This window comes from Heteronotia binoei, chromosome 2, assembly GCF_032191835.1.
Source record: "Heteronotia binoei isolate CCM8104 ecotype False Entrance Well chromosome 2, APGP_CSIRO_Hbin_v1, whole genome shotgun sequence".
Lineage (NCBI taxonomy): Eukaryota > Metazoa > Chordata > Lepidosauria > Squamata > Gekkonidae > Heteronotia > Heteronotia binoei.
Genome location: NC_083224.1, coordinates 163595623 through 163621947, shown reverse-complemented (window position 1 = coordinate 163621947; position 26325 = coordinate 163595623). Strand labels below are relative to the sequence as shown.

General features: G+C 42.7%; 2 protein-coding genes across 2 annotated transcripts in view; one reads left to right on the top strand and one right to left on the bottom strand.

The window, feature by feature from the left end:
• The window catches only part of CDC73 (cell division cycle 73), a 131925-nt gene that overhangs the window by 76544 nt on the left and 29056 nt on the right, over positions 1 to 26325 (top strand). The window lies entirely within an intron of this gene.
• On the bottom strand, positions 4221 to 11499 carry LOC132566879 (beta-1,3-galactosyltransferase 2). The gene is made up of 2 exons (XM_060232372.1): positions 10824 to 11499; positions 4221 to 5935 (listed from the first exon to the last, which is right to left on the bottom strand). The coding sequence occupies exon 2, from the start codon at positions 5815 to 5817 to the stop codon at positions 4549 to 4551; it is 1269 nt and encodes a 422-aa protein (XP_060088355.1). The 5' UTR covers positions 5818 to 5935; positions 10824 to 11499; the 3' UTR covers positions 4221 to 4548.

Genomic DNA, 26325 nt, shown 5'->3' with positions numbered 1-26325 from the left:
ACTGTTAAACATGCATAGATGTTTATGGATTACAAAACTTTATCTGTATATTTGCCAAACACGCATTTTTTTTTGCCCTTATTTGGAATGCTTATATATCTTTTGAGCTTTGCAAGGTAACTTCCCTTATTTCTAAAGATCACCTTTGCTTAATCAGCCATATTCTGCAACATCTTGCCTGCTTCACCATATCCTATTTTACTTGTTAACTCAATTTAGCTTGTGCAAGACTTCAGCTGGCCTGAACTTACATAACAGTTTTGGTCTTGCGTATCAAACTGTTCTCCTTTCCTCATCATGTATTTCCCACTTCCCTTCAGTAAACATGTGAGGTAAAATGTTAACATTGCTATGGCAGTGTGTCAGGGAGCTTTTTAGGTAAATAAGCTTTGATTACAGAATAAGTATATGATTTAATTTTCAATCAGTTTTTTCTTAGATCCAATATTTGTTGTGGTTTTGTGGGTTGTAGAAGTTTGGCGATCTGGTTGTGATAAGGCTGTGATTACAATTTGCAGACAGTATCTATAAAGGAACCACCTTATGTATTTTCTTCTTTCCTTCTAGTCTGTAACTTGCATTGCAAAACTATTTTACAGTTGTGAACATGAAGGCATCCTGAATAATTTGAGCTATGAAGAAAAGGACACTATTATAAGTTATGAAAAAGGCTGTTTGAAAGTGCAATGTTAAATTCTAACAACAAGCTCTGTTCCCCAGGAAACTCTGATCTCCATTAGTGTAGTGACTATCAATATCTCCATTTTCAGATTTTTTTTAAAGTCTGCAGTTCACTTTCCCTTTAATGAGCTCGTCATTCAGCCCTCACAAATGCACACTAAAAGCCAGTGAAGCAATTTCCTTCCAAGCTGGGCAAGAAATTGTGGTTTTAATTTGGATGCATCCAGGTAATAAGAATTATGCAGACATATACTGCTAAGTTGATCATTGGTGCAAAGACACCAGTGGACCATATCATAGTCCACTGGTGTCTTTGCACCCATGATCAACTTTGCAGTATATCATGGTCCACTGAGAAAGATACTGGACATATTTCAGTTTATTTGAAAAATGTATGGATATGTAAATGTAACTTCTTCTATCCTTTCCTTCTGAATGCCCTGTTGGTAGGAATAATTGTTCCCCATTGACATTTTCTGTAGAACCAAAACTTATTGTAGAACTCATAGTAGAAAAGTAGAATTTTGAACGTTCATATGACTTGATCCAGTAATGATGCTACATGGATAGATAGCAGAGACTTCTAGTGCTGTGGATAATCACTCTGAAGACAGATCCACACGAAGTCCTGTTGTATAATGCAAAAAACAACAGATTATGACAACTCTGCTGGCCTGGGCACTAGCAAACTGAACAGCTCATCCATTTGGCTTTTATATACATCAATATGTGCCTGATTGTGCTAGTGCAGGGGTGTTAAACATGCAGCCCAGGGGCTGAATTAGACCTCTGGAAGGCTCCTATCGGGTCCCCAAGCAACTGGCTGTCGTCTCCCTCTCTCTTGCTTCCTTCTGCATCACAGCTTGCTTTGCCAGACTTGCTCAATCACACAGGAGCTACATTGGCTGAGGCTCCTCCCTTGGGGAGGAAGAGGGGGAGGCAGAGCTTGCTTTGCCTGGCTCTCTCAATCGCACAGTAGAACTATTGATACAAGCCTCTCTTCCTTCTGTTGGCTGAGGCTCCTCCCCCTTCTGGTCCCCTGGGAAAGGAAAGAAAGAGCCAGAGCTTTCTTTGCCCAGTTCCCTGGATCCCTTGGGAGAAATACAAAGAAAGCACCTTTAAAACCAACAAATGCTAATGTTTTAAGCATGTTTTAAGTTTTTTTTTTTAAAAAAATCTTTGATTGTGTTTGTCTGTGTCTTTTATAAAGTTTATATCTCTGCTGCAAATTCCGTACTCTTAGACTTGAAGGGGAAGTCCTTGTCTCTTTATCTGATGACTGCATGAAGTTGTTTTAAAATGTTATTATTTTTATTTGGCATATTCTATGCTACATTTTATCCCGAAGGGATGAAATTTCCAAAACCATTAATTTAAACAAATTTTAAAGAAGTCAGAACAATCACATCCTGTGTAGATCCTCATTCTGGGCTATCATAGGCCCTAGGCTAACAGCCAAGAATTGTTTAGCTCTTGACCTTCATCTCATGCCCTTGCCCACACCCAGGCTTCAAGGAGTATGGGGAATGTCTTACTAAACATCTGAACTGACTGCTGCTAGTAGGGCCTTCTCAACTTTGTCATCTGGCAGTTTTCCCTACATAGTGGTATCTGTGTGTACACAGCCTTGTTTTTATTTTATTTTACTAAATGTATACTATACCTTTCTGTTCTCATAAGATTTGGGCAAGCATTTCTGAGTAAGGAGGAGGAAATTAGATAATTCAGCCGGGTCACACTTTAGACTTCCAAACTCCAGTGACTTTCTATGAATGGGCAGTCGACACAGCTTTGTGGTCTGCTGGACAGGGCAGACAGGGAGACTATCAGGCTGACTCTGCATTCCCATTGCAGAGGGAACTAGGATTCCAGAAGGGACCAGGAGACGTACCTCCACTGCCCTGGTTATGGAGACACTCGGAAATAAAGACCTAGAACCGAGAAAGGACGCATATGTCAAGCCTGTGGTTAGGTATTTAAATTCTGGCTTCTGGAAGAGAACACACAGAACTCTTTTTTGCTGATTACACAGGAAATGGAGAAAGTGCTGTGTTGATCTCCTTCCTGATCTCAAGCTCTTTTGAGAGCAGTTGGGAGACGCTTCTGAGTAGAGCAGTGGGGAAGAATCTTATACAACTATCATTCAAAACTTATCCTGGGATTCCCCCCTCCCCAGTTTTTAAAAATGGATTTTGCATTGTTAATAGCTTTTGTGAAAGATGACAGTAACTTTCGGACAGCCAGAGATTGGGTTGGTTTGATTAAAACATGGTTGGTAAATTGTCATTGGCTGATAGACCAAGTCTAGTAGTGGAATGGAACAAGATGTGAGAATATGTTTTATTTACGGAAGTTGGAGAACATAATCCAAATGCACTTTACTGTGATGCCTTTAGACTTTGTAAATAGAATCTCATTGTTAGCTACACACAGGATTCTTTTAAAGAATAATACTTCAGCTCCTGGGGCATCAAAGGAGAAATTTTGAGAACTAGCTATGATGAATTTCAGATCTTCTATATGGAAAATAAATACAGATGCTGCTTCACTGGTTTTCAGAGACTGTACAATGGGTGCTACTGGCTGATCCCTCTCCCTGGTGCTGAACTTAAGTTTTTCTGTCCACTGCACAGGGAAGGAAATATAGGAGTAGCCACAGCAGTGACTTCCTTGGGCCAGATGTAGCATCAGTATGAAAACTCTGGCTGATCCTAATGCTTTGAGCTGCCTGACCATTTTATAATTGGCCATAAGATCAGGATCTTTTACATTATTTTAGCTAGGTGAAATGATGGAGGTGCAGGCTGTTTTTCCCAGTGTGAATTGTACAAATGGACAGCATCACAGAAGAGCTTCGTTACGTACAAAATAAGAAAGGAGGTGGTTGAGAAAACATCTTTCCAGCTTTCAGCTGTGTGTTTTCTCTTTCCTGCCTACAGGTATAAGGGCTGGGTGTGGCCATAAGCTGAAGGGCAAGAGCTAATGGGCCTTTGAACTTGTCTCTTTTAGCCCATGGTTCACAGCCAATGCAATGCCCATGGGTGAACCAGCTACAGAACTGCAATCATCCCCAAATACTTTTGGTTGGTTGGTTTATATTATATTTTATAGTTGTAAGCCGCCTTGGGAAGAGAAAAGCAGGATATAAATCCTTGGTACACTATTTGTGTTAGGATCATTCAAATAATTGCACATTTGATAAATATGCATATTTTGATGATCATAGCACTCCAGTTCTGAGCATATTCCCACTGTATCCAAGTTGTATGTATCTATTGGCAGCTCAATAAGCACCTTGATAAAAAAAAACCAGGATGGCATCATGTGATGCCAAATACCAATCCTTGTTTCCAGTAGCCAGAAACACTGTTCTAACATTTAATTGTTCAAGAATACTAGACAAAGTAGTCTATTTTGTACCTGTTTGGAAATTTCTTTATATCAGGGTTCTACATTCTATTTCTAAATCCTAAAATAAGGCATTGGAAATAGTAAACGTTATGTTCCTTTTTTCTTTTTAAATAAATTTTAGTATGAAATTTGCGCAGTTAAATTTTATTGGCACATAAAATAGCAATTGTACCACCAAAGTGTGCATGCTTATTATTGCACATTAAAACAAATACCTTAATACCATCGTTTTCTCCCCAAATTTCAAAAGCCTTTTGGTTAATACTTTCTTCATACTACTTTTTTTTTAAAGAATTAGATTTTTTTTCTTTTAAATTAAAAAAATAATTTTCAAACATCATTAAGTACTTGGTCTTAAATAGACTGTCCCTCTTAAGCGCGTTTCCCCCACTGTACATGCTTTCAGCCATATTTTTACAAATTGCACATGGAATACTTTGCGGGGGAGTGTCCCTTCTAGTGCAGTTTACGATGGCGGTACTTGCCCGCTTTTTCTTTTGCTGCATTAGCGCAGGCATTGTGCTTATTCTGTTGTAAATGGTTCCAGTATTTGATCAGTTCACTAGGCTGGAACTGATGGGAGGTAATTAGGTGACTGTATTTACAGCTGGAATAAGAAACCCGCCAGTGATTGAAGACAAACTCATTGGGTGGGGGTATTGGGTCAATTCGCAACTTGGCAAGACAAATGCCCACATACACATCCTCTAAGTGCAAACGTCTTATACTCAATGAAACCTTAAAAATTTTTTCAGCTAAATCTCCAGAAAACACATAGCCAGTCCCAGAGCAGAAGACAGGGTAACGTTCACTCGGGTACAGATCAGGTGGCATATACCACTTGCTGTCTTTGTTCCGATTGGGTGCATATCCCCTCATTAGATAGCCTGTGAAGTATTTGTGCCTAGGAGACAATTCTGGCTTCAGAAGCTTATGTATTAAATACTCTGTATTGACAAACATGTCACTGTCTGTTTTCATAACGTATGGAACATTTGGACAGTAAGTGGAAACCCAGTTCATCCCCATAAGTGTTTTGATGGTTAAGTTGTAATAAGTGTCTAAATACTCTTGTTGGATAATATCATGATATTGCCTGCTTTCCTCTAGGATAGCTCGCTGAAGATATCCATTTAGTTTCACACCTAGTCCCAACAAAAAAATCCGAACAATTTGGATCCCGGGTGCCAGGCTCTCATTCCCCCAGGTTTGTCTAATAGCTTGCCGGGCTTCTACTTGGCCTGGTTCTGCAGCTATGAGTAGTATTAGAAATGGATTTTTCTCCTGGCATTTCTCAGGCTCATTGATGATATACTTAAAATGATATGAAGTGGGATGTCCAGTACCTCTGGCATTATAAATACTCCCATTGGCACTGAGTGTGTTCTCTAAACCAGTAACTCCTTGAGGTGACAGTTCAGTATTGTTGGAATTAGTAATAGTCTGTGGCCTGAGGGTTTGAGGGACTGCTTCCTTCCAAATGGTTCTCAAAGAGCTGTGGTTTGTCTCACTTCTCGTTGATCTAAATCCGCGTGTAGTGTAAGCCACAGGGTTTTCTTTGAATCCAGCTCTGCCAGGCAGCCAGTCATGGTGATTAAAAAACAGAAATATAGCAAAAAGGAACACAAGAGAAAGTAGACCAATGAAGTGGGTGCGAAACAGAGTTCGCTTGGTATTCCAGGTCATCTTGGCAAAGCAGCAGTGCCGCCTTCTCCACTGAAGCATGTTGTAAGTATCCAGTAATGGGATATGAGAATGGTTGAAGGAAATGCTTTGTTTTTGGATCCACTGCTATTTCTTGATATTCATCTTCCGTCGTCAGATGGTTAGTGAGTTACTGGCTCTGCAAAAGTGACAGAAGGCTGAGTGAACATGCTTTCAAAATTTGCCCTTTACATTGTTCTATGCAACTTGGAGAGAAAACTATGTAAAATGGAAAACATTGCTGCTGTTAAGCACAGTAGCACTCTTAATATTGTAAGTGTATCCATCTGCAGAGCAAAACAAGTCATCTTTGTTTTTTTATTGAAAAAGCCCTTCCATCCTCAGGATTTCAAAGTAGTTTGAACCCTGCCCTATAGACCCACATTATATTCACTTTCTGCCATACTTGTCTAAAGTTTTGTCTAAATAAGGCTTGCCCAAAGTGACTAGGCAAGTTTGTTGTTGAGGGAGGTTGGTTTAAGAAATTTTTACCCCCACTCCCCCTTCCATCCAGAGGATTTTGAAATAGTTTGACCCCCTGGCCTATATACTCACATTTTGTTCATTTCCTGCCGCACTGATGCTTGTTTTATGTAAATAAGAGGAGGCTAAATAACAAATTGACACTCTCAAGAAAAAAACCCTGTACCAGTTTTCCCTCCCCTACCTTGACTTCATAGAAATACTGTATCTACTGTCTTGCAGTAAAGTTCTGTGCAGAGTAACTGGATTGCGCTGTTAATGACTGAGCCCCATGCTGATTTCTCATGGGACCCTTGAGTTGCTGATGTTGCCTTTTTAAAACGAGCAGAGGCTCTCCAATGCCAACCTGTCCAAAATGTTCCGAATGTTTTTTTTTTCATATGGACTGTAAAAGAATTCCTGCTTGGAACATAAAGATATGAAAACTATTTGAATGGGACAAACATATACCAAATGAGGAATGATTATTAGGTTTTTGGGAAGGGCCAAGTGTAAAGGCCTGGATACCAGATGGAAGCTTTATTGGCATTAATTAAAACTGATTTGATGTGCAGAAGGTAGCATGGCTCACAGTCGGAGGCCTTTTTTGCAAAGTGATCATGTATTTGTAGTGGGGCAGACTGTGCAAGGTTGATCATAGCATAGTTCTGTTAGTCACAGTACACTGCTTGGCATGTTTCCATTGGGTCCCTGCTGTGTTCAGAAAGTCAGTGAGAAGATGCACCTGTCAAAATTTAATTTTCAGGGTCCACTTGCCTCACTGCAGCATCCGTTACCATTAACAAATGCTAAACACTTCAATTCAAATTAGCCTTTTTCTCTGGAGCTGGTGGTCTAAAGAATTGCTTTCTTCACCTGTCTTGATTAAATAGCTGTATTTTCAGTTAACTGTTTGCCAATAGGTATTATGATTTTGTGGCAGTTCAAGTATGTGCGTACAAACAAAAAGCTTGTTCTGCCTTCGAAAAAGTACTTTAAGGTAGGCAGTTTTGACTTTGGAACACCTTTATAGTTCTTCCATTCATGATCCTGAAACTATGAACCAGAATATGTGTAGTTGGCTGACTTTCTACAAACTGCAGAATATAATTCTCCTGATTGTACAGTACAGTACATATTCGCCAGTTATTCCCCATTGATATTTGAGAAGGGAGTCAGTGTGTCACTTACATGATACTTCATATTAAAATCTGGTCACATCTTACTAATGAGCTGCATTGCATAGTATAAATTTGTAGAAGGGGTTGTTTCTGTTTTTAATTTGTTCTAATTTATTTCAAAACAATAGGATTTTGAAATGGAGGAAATCTCTGGGGGGAAGTGTTTTTTTTTTAAAGGCAAATGTGTAGTTTAATTATATAGGTATATGTCAAAGTCTAATTTGGATTAATTATTTTTTAAATATTAGCCTATTGTATGTGTAATGACATTTTTAGTGTAAATCTTTACTTTTAATAAAGTTAGTTCCTGAAAAGGGCACTGAAGTTTAAACAATATATAGATGGTTGCTGACCTAAACTCCTAAAACAGAGGTGTGTGCTGAAATACATAATTATATATGGTGGAAATGGACAGTATAGCAGAAGTCTGGAATTTGAGATAATTGGAGATTTAAAATTTTCAATGGGCTGCATTAAAGGTATGTCATACAAAATGGAAACATACTGCAAATATTTGGATGTCCTGTTATTCAGAACAAAAGCTATACTTCATCTTCACCACCACTAGGAGGAGCAGATGGGGGTTTAGCCTTGAATTGTAGTATGCAGTACATCCTTCTGCAATTTATACAATTTCTGCGTTTACATTGAGGTCTCCAGTACTGTTTGCAGAGAAACCATAAATGAGCTGCGAATGATTTTTAAATAGTTTCTCTGAAATAATGAGGTACAAATGTACCTTCTGGCATTTAGCCGAAGCCCTGGATAATCTTTTTATTGATATGTTAAAATCAAAGAATAATCTTGATTAAATTAAATGCCTGACAACGCAAGACAAAACAAATGTAGCAGTTTCCAAATCTAAGTGTTTAATAGTATGTAAAAGATGCAAACAGAGTAGGACTAAGCTTTATCTCCAGAACTAAGCACAATAAACTATGTTTTAAAAAGAAATTCATTAAGCAAACCTTACCCAAATGAATGTGTTTTTTTTCCAGTTCCTTGTTAAGTGCAAAATGGATTAACCATAAAGCACAACTGTTGGTGTGCGAGTAAACTAAGCAATCAAATTCTGTAAATATATGTGGTATGTTGCACATATCAGTACTTAGAGTTGTTTTCAACAGTTATTTGACCTCCTGTACTCTCGGTGTGCTGTATGCATATAAAAGATTTATTTGAATAACTATTGAAAGCACTTTTATTCTTATTTTTTTTTAAAGTCTTTCTCCAAACCCCTGTCATTTACACATTTTAGGCTGTCATAATATTATTGCTGGGGGTGGAGGTGGTATGTCTTTCACAGCTTATCCACCAAACAGTTATGTTGTTCTCACTGCATTTTAAAATGCATGAAAGATCAGATCCTTGTTCAGAGGAGTCTCTTAAATAAATCTCACCAGTTTTTTACTCTTTGATTAACATTCACCTGATCCTTTAGCACAATGGGTTTTGTGTTCTTAAAATAAGGTTACATATAGTGTTGAGAATTATTCTACCAAAACGCAAATATTTCTTTCAATGCTGGAACACTTGCTGTTTCATTAATAATTTAGCATCTTAATGTGGGTTGAGTTACGTTACTACTTTGTGACTAGTGAATGGGGCTCCTGTGATACCTGGTGCACACACTGTGGAATGTTGTACTAAGATACGAAGGTCTGTACACTATATGAACCATGTCGGTTGCATCCAGATTAGGAGTCAGACAGAGCTGTGTCCCAATTCCTCCTCCCTATGTTTGCCTGGAAGTGCTTTCTGCTAAGATATGGGCCTCTTTGGCTCTTGGCCTATATTTAGAAGAGAATTCACATGCCTATTGCCTCATTAGGTTTCAGTTTCTCAGCCTCACTGTAGAGCACTAATAATGACACTACTTGGTTGTGGTCATTGGTTTGTGTGTTCCAGTTCATATTTCCCTTAATTCTTGGGAGGCAGCTGCTCCCTAGAAGGAAAAGGCTAAACAGGAAAGCATGAGATCTGGTGTAATAGATCTGAAAAAGTGTATACCAACACCACACAGGGCCTCATATCTGCCTTGACATATCTGCGTCAATCCTTTACCCAAAAGGGAAAAAGGGGGAAAAAACCCTGTTCAGTACATTTAAAAATCCTAGCAGCTCCAGTGAAAAGTATCTCTGAATTGGTTAGAACTTATAATTGAAATGAATGGGTTTTTTAAAGAGGGAGGTATAGTTTCTGAAAATGCTTCTATCACAAGCATAACCCTGGTTTTTAAAGTTTTGTGTTCAATATAAATGTGTTTTGCCTTTATTTTTATTACACTTGTCTATAGGCATTTTTTTTAAAGCAGGCACTCTACTATGCTATACTTATACTAGTTTTACTGCATGTTAGTTTTGCCCAAGGCAGGCAAAAGGCATTTATATTTAACATGCTTTAATGATTTAGTATTGTTTGTTGGGTAGGTCTTCGAAGAGAAACACATGGGCACTAAAGAACTATTAAGCTGATATAGATTCAGGTCTTAAATTTTTAGTGCAGATAAGTAACCTGAGTTCTTTGCCAGTTTTCTTCATCGGTATGTGTTCCAAACAAAGCTAGAAGGTTTAAATGATTGGAAACAAAGGCAGTTTAATTGTAGTGGCTGCTTTTTAATGGCTGAAGAAGGCAAACATCACACAGTAGGCAGAACTTAGGTTGGCGTGGCATACACCCTGTCTTGAAGGAACAGGATATTGAAGCGTCTTTCTGGGATGCCGGTACATACTACTTGTATCTCAGTAATTTCAAGGTTGGTGCTGGGAGCTCAGATCACTATGGTTGAAGCTGCTGTGGAGGGTGTGTGTGTCAGATTTGGTGTGGCTGATTATATGAATCAGATGATACTTCGCTTGTGTGCCAGAGGTTAAGCTGGGGCAAGGGTAGCAAATGCAGAAAGAATTGGAGGTGGTATTGAACTGACTATCGGACTGCCTAATCTGCTTTTGATGGTTCTCAGCATGTCACATCATATCTGGGTTTACCACCATTTTAAGGGTACATTAAGTAAGGGTTGGTAAATCTGACCTAGTTTGATTAGCTGGTTTTGTTTTAAAAGCAAGAAGATGTAAAGTTGAATGCCTCAGGACTCTACTCGTGCTACAGATAGCTAGATTATCCACCTTAATCCCTTTTCTTCTCTCCCCTGTCCTCTCCATATCCTCCACAGCCTTCACATTTGACTGAAAGTAACAGATTTATTAAACGTAAAGGCAGAGGTATCCTTCTCAGTAAAGCAAAAACAAAAGCCCATCCTGGATCCTCACACACACCATTAAAGGAAGCATAGCTTCCAGTTTTTGTATGTGGGGGATAACAATGTTTGGAAGCTGCTGCCAGCACATGCAATTGAATGAAATATTATACAATGATCTGACATACCTTACTTGATCAGGCCATTTCTGGCAAGAGGATTGTGCCCACTGCAAGTAGTTTTGGCATGCCATCCCTTCAGCCAAAAAGATGTTATCGACCATGCGCACATCTCCCCCACAGCAGCCTGCTTCCTGCGACTGCTTTTCACAGTATCCAGTGTGTCCATCTGTATGCTTCTTGCTCTGTTCCCTTCCCTGCTCACCAGGGTGTTCGTCTTGATTTTTCCCTGGTCATCCTTCAAGCAACAGAAGCAGCACTTCTCGCTTCCGTTCTGACTGGCATTGTCTGCTGCTGACAATGGAAGCATTGAAGCTTTTACAGTTGGTGTTTCCCTTGTTGGACAATGCAGTACCGTGTTCTCTTTTCAGTATCCATATTTCTACTGGCGATGCCAGGCAAAGCAGCAGGAGCTAGAATCTGGAGCTGTTCGCTTGCATTCGATAGCAGGCTTGACTTCTCTCACTTCATTGTTGCTAGGCAGTAACAAAAAGTGTTTTTTTTTTTAAAAAAAAGGCTTTTAGCTGAGGGTTTTGGTCTGCAAAATCCAATCCATAGCTCCTCAGCCGCTGCACAGGCAGGCAGCAGTTTAAATGTGGGCTTTGACAGATGCTGTCTTCTGACAGAGCAGAATTTCACGTCATTGCTTGGCTGAGTCCCACGTGATAGTTTGCATTCATTTGGACTAAATCCTAAAGCAGCCAGAGAGCTTGGAGCTTTTGCTTCTGTTCAATAGAGGATCCAGTGCAGAGTTGGAGGAATAAAATGAGAATGGGGTTGTTGTGGTACGGATCAAATTAATGAGTGTATCTTTCTCCAATTGCCTTCCTTTATCTTTAGTGCTTTAATTTAGTACTCTTTAAATGCTTTTTTAAAAACACTGAATGTTATCTTAATTCAAGCACATCTGTCCATTGTATAAGTACTACGAGCTATTAAATATGTTGGCTTATAGCCTTCCTCAGAAGCTGTGTTTTTTAGTGTATAGACTTCTGTACCCTTTTAAAAAACAACAGTGAATGCCCTAAAGTGGGCTCTGGCTTACAAAAAGAGTATGTAATCAGAAACTTGTTACCCTGTAAGGTGTGCCATGAAACTTCAAAATTAAAACTGATCTTATCACAGTTGTCTGAACTTTACATTCTTTACATTTTGTGACATTAGTCCAAACAATTTTATTTGGCTTAATGTTTCATGGTTTTAGGTTTTTTCATGCATTAATACCACATAGTTCAGCACTGCAAAATCATAGTCAAATGACCTGCTCTTCCAGATACATTCATCTTAATACATGCCCAACATTATTAGGATGGGAATGATCTTCATGCAGCCCTTCTTGCTTTTGTTTCTTTTCCAGAAACTCTCCTTTCAAGCTAAACCTTGTGAAGTCCATACGCATACAATGCATGATGAGTTTGGAGTTCATAATCTGAAGAACCAGTTAATTCTGTTTTGGTTATAAGCAAACAGCCATCTAAACACAGTTGTGCATCAATATATTGGTCTTTGTTGACATTGCAGTGTGTGTTTATTTTCCCATTTAAATTACCATTTAAATTTTCTACCTGAGCTTTGAAAATAGTGTGAATTAGCTGTAATTTATTTGCTTGAGTTCCACATACCTCTCTGTGGCACGGAGTTTAAGTTGATGACTTGCATATCTGCCTGGCATTCTCCATGCCTGTGTGTGTGTTCATGAACAGGGCGAGTAAGTATAAAAGTCAGAACTAGATCGCTACCTGTGGAGTCTATATTACAACATAGGGAGACAGATTTAATTTGGAGGAATGGTAGGGGATAGAGTCTGGCCATTGTCACTCTCTAATAACAAGCCCTGAGAGTATTATGGTTTCTGAGGAAAGAGTCCCAGTCATACATCCAGCATGTCAATAGGGAAAAAGGTGGAAAGCTAAGGGAGCTTATTTCTCCACCATTCCCTCATTTGTTCTGTATTGTGCATAATCTTTTTCTTTGCTTTTGAACCCCAAGATCTAGTTTGGTTTTTCTTTCTCATTACTGTGTACCAACACTGAGGGTCTTTTCTCTTCAGTCCAGTGAACTAGCTACTTGTTGCTTTTTTAAAATGAAAACTCAGAGATTTCTGGATTCCTACCTACTATAGACATTGAGAGAGATAGGGTTGCCAGCCTCCAGGTGAAGTCTGGAGATCACCTCCAGCTGGTAGAGATCAGCTACGGCGGCAAAAATGGCTTCTATGAAAGGTGGATTCTGTGGTATTGTACCAAACCCTGTCATCTTCTGGATCCACCCCCAAAGTCTCCAGGTATTTTCCAACATAGACCTGGCAGTGGCAACCTTACTTCAATACTTGGAAATAGTAAGGAGTTTTTGAGTCCTTGTGAGTGGGAATGTGGGGCTTATAGGCTCTTCTGCTCCTTCTCATGCTATAATATAAGCAAAAAGCATGTGTCTTTTGGGTTAAATCCTGCCCTACCAGTTTCTCCTGGCGCAAGAGGGAGAAAGAGTGATCTCATCTGATTCTCCCCCCCCCCCCCAATGCATACACTGCAATTCCTGGCCATTGCCTGATTCCCCCCACTGCCACCCCTTATCATCATGATTTTTTATCCATGTGCGTACCCTGTCCTTTGGCATAACCTTTTCACAGGTAAAAAAGGTAGATGGGGTGACGGAAACTACAGTAAAGCATTTTTTTCCAGCAGTTGAAATCTAGTAGGATATCACCACCCAATTGGAAAACTGGGCTGAAACAAATAAAATGAATTTTAATGGGGATAAATGTAAAGTTCTGCAATTAGGTAGGAAATTATAGAATGGGGGAGACTTGTCTTGGCAGTATTGTGTGTGAAAAGGATATTGTGGTCTGAGTAGACCACAATGAACATGAGTCAGCAGTGTGATGTGGTAGCTAAAAAGGCAAAATCAGTTTTGGGCTGTATCAACAGAAGTTTAATGTCCAGATCACATGAAATGATGATATCGTTTCACTCTGCTTTGGGTAGACCTCACCTAAAGTATTGTGTTTGGTTTGGGGCAACACAACTTAAGGATATAGACAAGCTGGAATGTGTCCAGAGGAGGGCAATGAAGATGATGAAAGGTCTGGAGACCAAGTCCTACAAGGAAAGGTTGAAGGAGAGGAGATGGCTGAGAGGTAATATGATCACCTTCTTCAAGTACTTGAAAGGCTGTTATATAGAGGATAGTGCAGAATCGTTTTCGGATGCCCCAGAAGGTCAGAGTGGAAACAACAGGTTGAAATTAAATCAAAAGAGTTTTTGGCTCAACATTAGAAAGAACTGACAGTTAGAGTGGTTCCTCAGTGGAACAGGCTTCCTTGCAAGGTGATGGGCTCTCCTTCTATGGAGATTTTTAAATAGAAGCTAGATGACCATCTGACAGCGGTGTTGATTCTGTGCGCTTAGGCAGATCATGAGAAGGAGGGCAGGAAGGGTTGCATCAGTGCTTAGTTCTTGTGGCCATTTCTTACATGCCAAGCGCCACTTTGGGGTCAGGGAGCAGTTTTTTCCAGGTCAGTTTGGCCAGGGATCTTGGAAGATTTTTTGCCATTTTCTGGGCATGGAGCAGGGGTAACTGGGGGTGTTGGGGAGAGGTATTTCTGATTCTTCTGCATTGTGCAGATGGTTGAACTAGATGACCCTGGGGGTCCATTCCAATTCTGTGATTCAGTTGTAAGCTTGCAATATTATTGTTGTAGTTATCATTATCCTTCTCTCTGTATACATTATGTGGTAGCCTACGGCTGTAAGAATTCTATAAAAGCAGTAAAGAAATTAGATGAAAGAATAAAAACAGCAACAAAACCAGAAAAAAGCAATAACATTTAAAATGGTGTAATATATTTGCTTAGAGATTCCTTAAATGCCTAGAACAGCCAGTATAAAACCAGGAAAACCCTACTTAAAGAAATTTGGGAAACAAGGACTAGATTTCTGGAAAATGTGGAATAAAACTCCACATATGAGGGCAATTCTGTAGAGTCTGGGAGCATAGAAATGTATTTTGATGAAGAATTAAAATGTAAGTTCAGCACCTGGCAAGCTTCTGTGTAGGGAAGATGTTCCAGGCTCAGGTACTATTACAGAAAATGCCCATTGTCTGATGCCTACCAGCCTTATGAAAACGGGGGATGACAGAACAGAGCCTCTGAAGATCTGGTAGAACTGCTAGTAGGCAAGCTCAGAAAGGATACATTTCTACCCATTTTAAAAATGCTTCATTAGGATCATGTATGTTTTTTTTAAAGTCCTGGATATTATTTAACAGTGATCCTGATTAATGTAAAAATATGAAGGATTACTGTTTTATAGTACAACATAATGGTTGTGACCTACAGTCTGTAATTACCTCTAGCATTGATTCTTATGGAGCTTTATTTGGAACACTTTAATCATAAACTTTTAAATTCAACTCAACACCTAGAATAATGAGTAAACATAGGTTAGCATCTCATTAATTAACTGCCGCATCAGCATAAAATATTTGCTAAAGAAAGCATTCCTCATTTTAGGGTCAGTTAGACCCCAGTGCCTTAAATGTGCAGCGCCTTATCCCCCATTCACTTTAATTGGTCTCTTAGCGCAATATTCTTTTCGTGAAATTCTTCATAAATAAACTCTCACAATGAGAAGTGTTGTAACAGAAGTGGCAAACATGAGGATATGATCTTAAATACACTTGAGGGTTAAAATAATATTTTCCCACTTTTAAACAATCCTGTCAACAAGTGATAGCTATTTTGACACCATTGTTGTTAAAATATATGTGATTGAAGAACTGAATCATATTTTCCATCAAATAGAGTGGATTGGGATGACTGTTTCTGGGATACCTACCATATAACCTTGAGGTGATATCTAAAGAAGAATCAATATTTAAAGAAGCTATGAACATTGATTGTAACCTGCTGGGATTTTTATTTTAATACAGGGAAATGTTGTCGTCTTCTCAGGTTTACCAGTAGATTATATTAAAAGTGTGACAGATGGATACATGTTATAGCTTGCTTTGTGTTTTAAAATTTCAGGCTGATGATTTTGCTTGCATGAATGTTGACAATGATGCAAAATTCAAGGTTTTTTTCTGTATTGACAAGAATTCCTGTGACTATTAAAATTTGTTTAGAAAAAAAAACTTATTCATTGCATTTGAGCAGTTTTTAGATACTGTTTCCTGTCAAGGTTAATCAGAGAGGGAAGCCAGGCCCTCAAGCTCAAAAGTGGTTTCAAATTTAGACAATCAAGTGCTTAAGCACTGTACCCCCCACACACTTCAGCAGCCTCTCCAGAAGGATACCATGGTCAGCGTTCTAGGATAATCAACAGGGACAAGCTCCTCATTGCTCTTCCAGCAAAAATCATCCATCAGGGTGAGTTAAGGCCATTTCAATCTGAAACAAGCCTGAATTCAGATTGAAATGGGTCTAGATGGTTACCTCCAAGACCACCTGAAGCTTCATGCCTGCCACCCTTTCAAGTATCATTCCCTAATAGGGAATGTTGGTCATGAGGCTGTAGTTGCTCAATGGGGGATCTAGATATAAATAAATTTATGAATGCCTTCTTCAGGAGAGGTCCACAGCTGCTACTTTTAAGGCAGGAACTACACCATCCTTCAGCATGTTTCAGGGAGCTTTTAACTTTCTCAGTCAGGAGCAGGAGAATATTATCGTGTTCTAAGAGAGAAGTTTCCTTCCATTCAATTGGTATCTTGCCTCTGAGGAGACAGGAAGTTCTCCATAGATCAGCTTCTGAAACACAGCAGTAATGTCAAAGAAACAGGAAGGAAGACCATAGTTTTGCACCCCAAGCCTTAGCATAGTTTAGCAACATTGAAAAGCAAAGAAGCCTGACTAGCAGCCATCTTTCATGAACTCAGGTTGTGAGGGTTGGGTTCAACCACCAATGGCTGCCAAGCAAGAAGGGACCAGTCACAACATGGCTGCAGATCCAAAGTGATGCTTCCCGGGATCTTTTGGAACACTTCTTGTTTACATTGAAGTGGAGAAGTCCAAGATTGGCTGTTTGCTTTGGGGAAGAAACAAGTGGGCATCAGTGTGCACCATGGCTGCAGCATTAGGTATTATTACTCCATGCTGTTCTGCTTAGCAAACTGCCTGTTCCAAAATATGCACACGCTGCATCTTCAGAACATGATGATGAATGTTCCAGGTATCTACTAACCTGCAAAAGTTCTTTTTAGGTGTTTTGTTCTACTTAGTTTTCATTGCTCCTGTGAAATTATTTAGTTTTGTTAAATCTTTGTTTCATAGGACTGTCTCTGCTAGCCAAGCAAATGATAGAATCTCATTAGATTCCCATTGTCTCAACAAGCATCATGATGCATGTTGACTTCACACAATCAAAACTTGACTTGTGAACCACTGGTTTAATATTTATGATACAGCACTGCTCCTAAGCAGTCTACTATAACTGAGTAAGAGAATAATTTCTGTGTTAGAATAGATCCATACTTATTCAATGGGAGTAAAAAATCCCTATGTTTACATAACAAAAAGTATGCCTGGTTGAAAGTGGTGCCTCTGCCATGTTTAAACGGACAAGTTTCTCCATGCTAACCAAAAAATTGACAGTTGGGAAAGAACTGGATCACTGCCTGTATGTAGCTGGGATTCCTTGCAGTAAACATCAAAGCATGCAAGCTATTCATAAACATATTTAAATGCGAGTGCTTTTTCTACTGGTTTACAATGCAAGTAAGACTCTGCCTTTACAACTATTCTGAGCATGTGACTTCATTGACTAACCTTTTATTTCTGTCATGGTGTCAGATAATTAGCATGTAAGTGATAACTAATTATTGCAGCAATAATCTTGTTTCTTTTCATACCACAAAAATGTTGTGCATTGATTTTAAAACATACATAGTATATAGTGACAATCTACACTTGGCCACGAGTGTCACTGTTGCCTTCCAGATTTCTCTTTCCAGGAAGTTGTATTGCTTTAACATATTGTTCACTTTCCCTTTTGTTGTTCAATGGCAAAGAGCAATATTTACTTCATAAAGTTGAGCCTTCCCAAGCCTTTAAAGCTGAGAGAGGAGTGCTATTATTCTTCCTTGTCAGAGAGGGCTACATATGTTCCTAGACTAGGCTGTAGTTTTGTAACAGCAACAGCAGGTAATTTTACAAAATTTCAGGGTAATTTTACAAAACCTGAGTATTCTTTTGTAATATAAGCATCTGTAAAGAGAGGTGCTCATAAACAAAACTGTGAGCTAGTAATGTCTGTGGAGTTACTTGAGAGGCTGCTGAATTGCTAGCAAAGTTTATCCTACCTATCTTTTTTTCCTGTGCATGGACTTCAAAATGTTTATAAAACTGGTACATTGTTTTCTTCTAAGCCTGCCCATTTTGTTTTCCATGTATTTTCCCACAATAAAGAGATCCGTTTTTAGTGGTCTCAACCCTACCCTCTTACAATCTTTTGTTGTGTGTGTGCACGTGCACACACAAGTTTTGGTGTCACTGCCCTCTCTCTCTTTGGTATCATTGCCCTCTATGGCAGCTTCCACTGCAAACCATCTGATTATTTCATCCATTTTGAACTCCAGGTCTCCATCTCCGAAGCCAGCATTAAGGTTGTGTGAATATTTTTTATTCTTAACAGTTTGGTATAGTTGGTACCCTTCAACTTCTTCCTAATGTCAAGTAGGCAAAACTGCAAGATTTATCTGCACACTCTACAGCCTTGTGGCTTGCACATTCCTCTGCCACTGAACTGATATTCACCAGTCCTAGGAATAGTGCTTCATGCCTGTCAGGAATGCTTCTTTTTCATTCTAAAAGGAACTGCAACTTTATGAAGCTTTGATTCAGCACAGCAGGGGAGAGGAGGCTAACCTGCAGCTGCGCTGAATATTTCAAAGTTTTTTTTTTTAAAGTAAGAGAAAATTAAACTCTTATTCAGCACAGTAGTGATTTATACACTTACATGCATTGCTTAATAATATGGACTGCTGACCGAGAACTTCAAAGTGTGCTTTGATCAATGTGTATATTAATCATAGTGACAGTGTCATGTGCATACCACACTCTAAACATTTCTGAATTCAGTGAAGTATTTCCTTGTATGCATGATCATCACTTTGCTTTAGTTTTTATGGTTTTCTGTGCTATTCTTGCCCTGCCTTGTGTATAGTCTAAGGCACCTCTTGAATCCTTAACCAAAAACCCCTGTTTTTTTCTGTTATAACTCTAAATAGAATGACTTTTTCCTGCTTGTTTCTGATATTTATATTGAATTTGTGGAACCCATATTTTGCATGAATAACGTGATTCAATGTGTGCACTGCCTGTAGTGCAACTGGGAGGCTCCATTGATTAAATGAACTTTTGCTCTTCTCATTGACAATGGTAATCTTCAGTACATGCTTTAGTGTATCCAGTGAATGAATTGATTCTTTGTGTCTCTCTGGATGCCAGCAGCCTCCAATTATAGCAGCTCAGCTCTGTTGCAAGTTTTCAAAGTAGTGTGCATCCCTCCTGCATGGCTAACTTTAGAAATCTGCAGCATCTTAGAAAGGCAATCAGAACTCTGCCAGCTATTCTGAATAATGCATTTGTGTTCTCCATAGAATCTCTCACAAGCCAAGTGAAGACAAACACATCCTGTTCTCTTGTAATGCTAGTTCGGATAATGTGTACATTGTCTGCGCTAGGCCATAAGCTTAGAATTCAAAGTGGCCAACCCCTCCTGTTGAATGGAGTGGGCTGAAGAGGTCATATCACTCCAGTCTTGTTCGCTTTACACTGGCTCCCCTTTTTTTCTGGGCCCAATTTAGTGTGCTGGTATTTACTTTTAGAGCCCTGTATAGTTTGGGGCTAGCATACCTTAAGGATGGCCTCTCACATATGAACCTTCCTGTCCACTCTTGTCAACTTTGGAAGCCCTACTTTCGATGCCCCTGCCATCTGAGGCTAGATGGGTAGCAACCCAAGAAAGGGCCTTCTTGGTTATGGTGCCAAAACCTTGAAACTGGGGAGATATATCTGTCACTTTCAATTGTCTTCTGCCAGCAGGTGGAAACATCTTTTTTTGGGGGGGGGGGGGAGGGCATACTCCGATAGATCATCATCAGTCTTTTGTGCACATGAGCAGATCTGCCATCGGAGTAGTTTTTCCAGCTAAAAGCCTCCAGGGGGTGCTGTTTTCTGGAGTCTTAACGATTTCCCCTGCCTCCATGGATCACATTCTCCCATACTCTCAGTTCCCTTTTTGCCACCGAAGGAGTAGGTTGTTGTTTTGGAGACACCTGTGTCAGCTGGTAAGGAATTGATCTTCTTCGTGGTCTCTGTGCAGTCCCACACATGGGGTCTTGCCGCAGGCAACGGATCCATACCTCGGAGCTCCAATAGCTCGCCTATAGCGTCTTTTGGCATGCTTTCCTCCCGCCCTGGGGAGCAGGCAGCGACCGCGCATGCCTGGAGCGGGGGGAGAGCGCCCATTCCACTCAGTTTCTTCCCTACCGCCGCCCGGACATCACCTACCTCGCTGCGTTTCCTCCTTAGCTCGTTTTCTTCTTCATTCATCTCTTCATCTGGTATTGTATTCACCTCGTCTTTTCATATTCCTCACTTCCTTGCTATTTTTCGTCCCTAAAAATACAAAAAAAAAAAAAAAGGTCCGTTTCTGCGCTTTCTTTCCCCTTTTCTTTCCCTCCCTCCCCTCCCTTGTCCGGAGCGCATGGAAGGGAAGGTTACGTTCAAAAAGTGCAGGCGCTGTGGGGCTAAGATTCCCACCACTGACGGCCACAACTATTGCCTCTTCTGCCTTGGGGAAGCCCACCGGGTCGACTCTTGCACACATTGTGCTAATTTTGGGAAGCAGGCTCGTAAGAATCGTGCAGCAAGGCTCCGGAGCTTTCTGCTTGAACTGTCTTTGAGGGCGATGCCCTCATCTGCCTCGCCGCCTCCCCCACCTAGAGCGGGAGATTCGGCTACTTCGGACGCGTCTCTCTCTCAAAAGCAGACGCACAAGTCCGGTAAGAAAATATCGAAGCACGCCGGGACCGGCCATAAGTCTTCTAAAAAATCGCGTCACTCCGGCTCCGAGGATTTGGCGCCGAAAGGACCGCGTCACTCTGCAGCGACTGCTTCGACTCCGAGGAAGTCTTACGAGTCGCACCCGACCTCGCACACGCCTCGGGCCTCGACTTCGGCTCCTGATACCATGGACGCCACAACCTCGGCCGCTCAACTCCTGCTCCCTTCAGAACTCTCGGCTCCGTCAGATGTAATTACTGACATGCCGCAGCTCACTCCTCACTCTTCTATGGCCGTAGAAGTGATTCCAATCCAGTCTCGCTCACCGTCGGTCCGCAGCGTGGTTCCGTCTGACTTTTTGGAACCTGACCCATCCGAGCCTACTCAACATTACGCGAAGTCTTCACTTCGACTCGGATCCTTCCGAGATGTCGCACTTTCCCCCCTGTATAGGGAGTCAGCGACTCAAAGCTCTACTCACCGACTTCGTTCGCGTTCTCCAGAAGACCAGCCCATGCTGTGTCGGATTCGATCACATTCCCCGACGCCTCTGCCTCCTCGGTTTCTGCCTCCGCATAGACGCCGTGATTCTGGCTCCTCCGCCTACTATGACTGTCATGACCTGTATGTGCGCCCGCACCTCGACTATTCATCTCATCCGCGCTACGACTACTCTTCTCAGTCGCGATCGCCTTCACCAAGGGTTAGGTCTCGCCATCGCCTGTCCCGTTCCCCTTCCTATGAGGGCACTCACCACTCCAGATATCAAGACCTGGGTCATGATGTTATTACCCCTCGGATCCGCTATGACGACTCTCCTCGAACCCGTGCATATGACTCTCTCCGAACCCGTGCATACGGTCGGGCCCGAGACCCTCCTCCAATCCGAGACTCTTCTCGAGCCCGTGACGACGATCGACTCCGAGACTTCTCCGACCTTCGAGAATCCGATCACCTGCCCTTTCGGCACTCGGTACCGTCTCCAGTCCCAGATCGTCCTCGGGACCTCAACAAACCCGGTACCGTCCCCCCTAAAGCCCCGACAGTTCCCATCCGTATTTCTCCACCTCGGCCGGCCCAGGACTCTCACGCTCCTAGGCTTCGGGCCTCGGCCTCGGAATCGATCGCTCCGCGCCAATCGTCCAATGCAGACGACTCCCATTCCTATAGGGAATCCTCCCTTTCATCGGATTCGGAGGACCACCCTGCCTCTGTTGCCTCGGAGTCTGCACCACAGCTGCGCCTTTCGCCATCAGATGCTTCCAAAGCATATTTAAATCTCATCACCACGATGGCTGACGCTCTCAAAATTGCCTTGCCATCTGACTCTCCCAAAGTTTCAGACATTGTACATGACCTAGTACAGGCTGACTTCCCACCAGGGTCGCTTCTCCCGATGCTACCTGTACATCTTGAGGGCTTGCGAGAGGCTTGGGACAAGCCGGCCTCTGTCCCACCTACTTCCAAACGATTTGACTCGCTCTACAGAGTGCATGCCCCGGATGCTAAATTCTTGGCGACGCATCAAGCGCCCAACTCTATTATAGTTCACTCTGCCACTAAGGCCAAGCCCTCACGACACCCTACACCACCAGATCGCGAGGGGAGAAAACTTGATACCTTGGCACGAAAGTTATTCACTCTGGCCTCTACCAATTCTAAACTCAACAATTACTTAGCATATTTTTCGGCGTATGTCTTCAATCTAGCCAATCAATTTACGCCCCTGATCCCCTCTCTCCCTGAAACCTCTCAGAGAATGGCCTCCAACTTGGTGTCGGAATTGTCCAGAGTCTCCAAACAGCAGATAAACACCGTACGACATGCTGTTTCTTGTTCTTCGAGGGTCTTCGCTTCCTCCGTTGCCTTGCGCCGTCATGCCTGGCTGCATTCTACTAACTTGCAGCCCGACATCAAGCAGAAGATAGAGGATCTCCCTTTCGACGGCCTAGGCCTCTTCCATGCGTCCACGGACGAAGTGCTAACCTCTGTTGACGACGGCCGCAAACGTGCCAAGCGCCTGGGAGTTTCCCAACCTAACTCCCAGCAGTTCAGTCGATCGAAAACTTGGAGACCATCATTTCAGAAACGACAATGGTCACCAAAACAAGGTGACTACTGGAGGCGAAAGGGTCCACAACAAAAACCTCATTTCCAACAGAGACCTAAGCCCCAACAAACCAAGAAGGCCTCCCTCCAATCTAAGCAGTCTCTTTGACTCTTTCCAAACCCCACCTGCTCTCCAAACCCCACCGGCTTACAGCGCACGTCTCCTTCCGTTCCTTCCCACTTGGAACTCGATCACAACCGACTCCTGGGTGCTGACCATCGTGCGCCTAGGTTACGCAATCGAGTTCATTTCTCCACCTCGCCACCACTACTTCATTGCTACCCCCCCGTCTACACTCCTCCATCAGGAAATCCTGGACTTGCTCCAGAAAAATGCCATAGAACCCGTCCCTCCTCAACATCGAGGGACAGGCTTCTATTCGAGATACTTTCTGGTCCCCAAGAGGGATGGAGGCAAGCGTCCCATTCTAGATCTGCGGAGGCTCAACAGGCACATCGAATACAGGAAGTTCAGAATGATCTCCCTGCAGTCCATCTTGCCCCTTATTCCCAAAAATTCCTGGATGGCTTCTCTAGATCTTCAGGACGCTTACTTCCATGTGACCATCCGACCTCAACATCGGAGGTATCTGCGATTTGCCATGGGCCAGGACCACTTCCAATATGTATCCCTGCCATTCGGCCTCTCCAGTTTGGTGTAGTGGTTAAGTGTGCAGACTCTTATCTGGGAGAACCGGGTTTGATTCCCCACTCCTCCACTTGCACCTGCTGAGATGGCCTTGGGTCAGCCATAGCTCTGGCAGAGGTTGTCCTTGAAAGGGCAGCAGCTGTGAGAGCCCTCTCCAGCCCCACCCACCTCACAGGGTGTCTGTTGTGGGGGAGGAAGGTAAAGGAGATTGTGAGCCGCTCTGAGACTCTTCGGAGTGGAGGGCGGGATAGAAATCCAATATCTTCTTCTTCTTCTTCTTCCACTGCACCCCGCGTTTTCACCAAGTGCATGGCAGTGGTGGCAGCTGCTCTTCGCATTCGGGACATCCCAGTCTTCCCATATATCGACAACTGGCTTTTCATAGCTCCGACTCAACATCAACTGCAGAGCAACCTCAACATAGCTCTCACCCTTCTGAAATCCCTGGGTCTTCGTGTGAATGCTTTAAAGTCTCACCTCACACCTACCCAGGACCTCAAGTTCATTGGGGCTCTTCTACGCACTTCTCTCCATCGTGCTTTCCTCCCCGAGGATCGGGCACTATCATTGCCTTAGCCAAGTCAGTTCAACAACAGCCTCGTCAGTCTGCATTCACAATCCAACGCCTGCTGGGCCTCATGGCCGCCACAACATCTGTCCTTTACTTTGCCAGGCTACGGATGCGACAACTACAGCTCTGGTTTGTACGAGCCTACCATCCCCAGGCGCAACCGCAGAGCGTTTTACTCACTGTTCCGCAGAGAGCACTTCTATCTCTCACATGGTGGACTGTACCCGACAATCTACTCGCAGGCATGCCGTTTCTACCGACTCCTCCGATGGCTATCGTGACAACAGACGCCTCAAAGTGGGGATGGGGAGCCCACTTAGAGGACAAGACCGTCAGGGAGCTTTGGACTCCCCCCGAGAGGGCCATGCACATAAACTGCTTAGAACTGATTGCTGTGCACAGGGCCCTCCAATCGTTCCTCCCACTGATAAGGGATCGGCACGTTCAGATCTCCACGGACAATATGGCAACAGTTTACTACATAAACAAGCAGGGAGGCACCAGATCCCTCCGCCTGTGCCGTATAGCCGTACTGCTCTGGGAATGGTGTGTCAAGCACAACATCTACATGACTGCCATTCACCTCCCGGGTGTGGAGAATGTTCTGGCCGACTCCCTCAGCAGGGTTCGCATAGACGACCACGAATGGTCCATCAATCCGACCTACCTTCGTCGTATCTTCCGATGCTTCGGAATGCCCAAGGTGGACGTCTTTGCTTCCAGGGAGAATGCCAAATGTCCTCGATTTTATTCCAGGAGGGGCAACGATGCCTTCCTACACAGCTGGACAGGTCCCCTTCACTACTTCTTCCCACCAACTCCCCTTCTGACACGGGTGTTGGTAAAGATAGCACGAGATGGCATGGACTGCATCCTCATTGCTCCATGGTGGCCTCGGCAACCGTGGCTCACGAGACTTCTACAAATGTCCCGCCACACTTACCGCTGCTTTCCTCCGGTGGGCGACCTTTTATCCCAGGTCAGTGGTCAGGTTCTGCATCACAACCCTCGGGTCCTGGCCTTGGCAGCCTGGAGAATACATCCGCCTGCCTCTCCACAGAGGTAGCCAACATCATCCTCAACGCAAGGAAGCCTTCCACTAGACTTTCGTACCAACGCAAATGGAAGCGCTTTTGCTCATTCGCGACATCTAATCATCTGCAGCCAGAATCAGCACCCCTTAACCTGATTCTTGATTATCTGCTTTCTCTACAGAAATCCGGACTCTGCTATTCCTCCTCAAAAGTTCACCTTTCTGCGGTTTCTGCGTTCCATAACCCGGTTGATGGCAAAACCGTGTTCTCCCATCCCTTGTCTAAGTCCTTTCTTAAGGGCATGTTGCACCTCAATCCACCTGTTAAGCCCTTCGTCCCGACTTGGAGTTTATCACTAGTCCTTTCCTGCTTGATGAAAGTTCCCTTTGAACCTATGGCTACCATAGACCTTAACCTTCTTTCCTGGAAGACAGCATTGCTGGTAGCCCTTACCTCAGGCAAACGGGCAAGTGACTTATGCGCCTTCCGCCACGATCCTCCCGACACTATTTTCCACAAGGACAAAGTTGTTCTGCGACCGGACCCTGCGTTCCTTCCTAAGGTTGTCTCCCAGTTCCACTTATCGACTTAAACTTCTCTACCAACGTTTTTCTCCAACCCATCCGACCAGGGACAACGAGCCCTGCATTCTCTGGACGTTAGAAGGGCTTTATCTTTCTACCTTGATCGTACACAACCTTTCCGTAAGGACCCTAATCTGTTTGTGGCCTACGGAAATCCTCACAGAGGACACAAAATCTCTACCCAGAGACTATCTAAATGGGTAGTTAGTGCCATCAGGTTGTGTTATGAACTGGCTAAGCAGCCCCTACCCGAAGGCCTTAAGGCTCACTCTACCAGAGCGGTCTCGACGTCTTTGGCTTTCCTACAGGGCGTCTCCTTAGAGGACATCTGTGCTGCTGCATCTTGGTCCTCACCATCCACGTTCGTCTCCCATTATGCCTTAGACGTTCGTGCGAGACGAGACGCCTCCTTCGGCCAAGCGGTCCTCAGATCCATCTTCCATTGAAGCCATGGGTGAGTGCATCCGCTTCCATCTATAACCTATATGGTGTGATGTGATTGGATTATGTGACTAACTCTTTTCTTTTACCAGCACCCTCCTCCAGGACATTCAG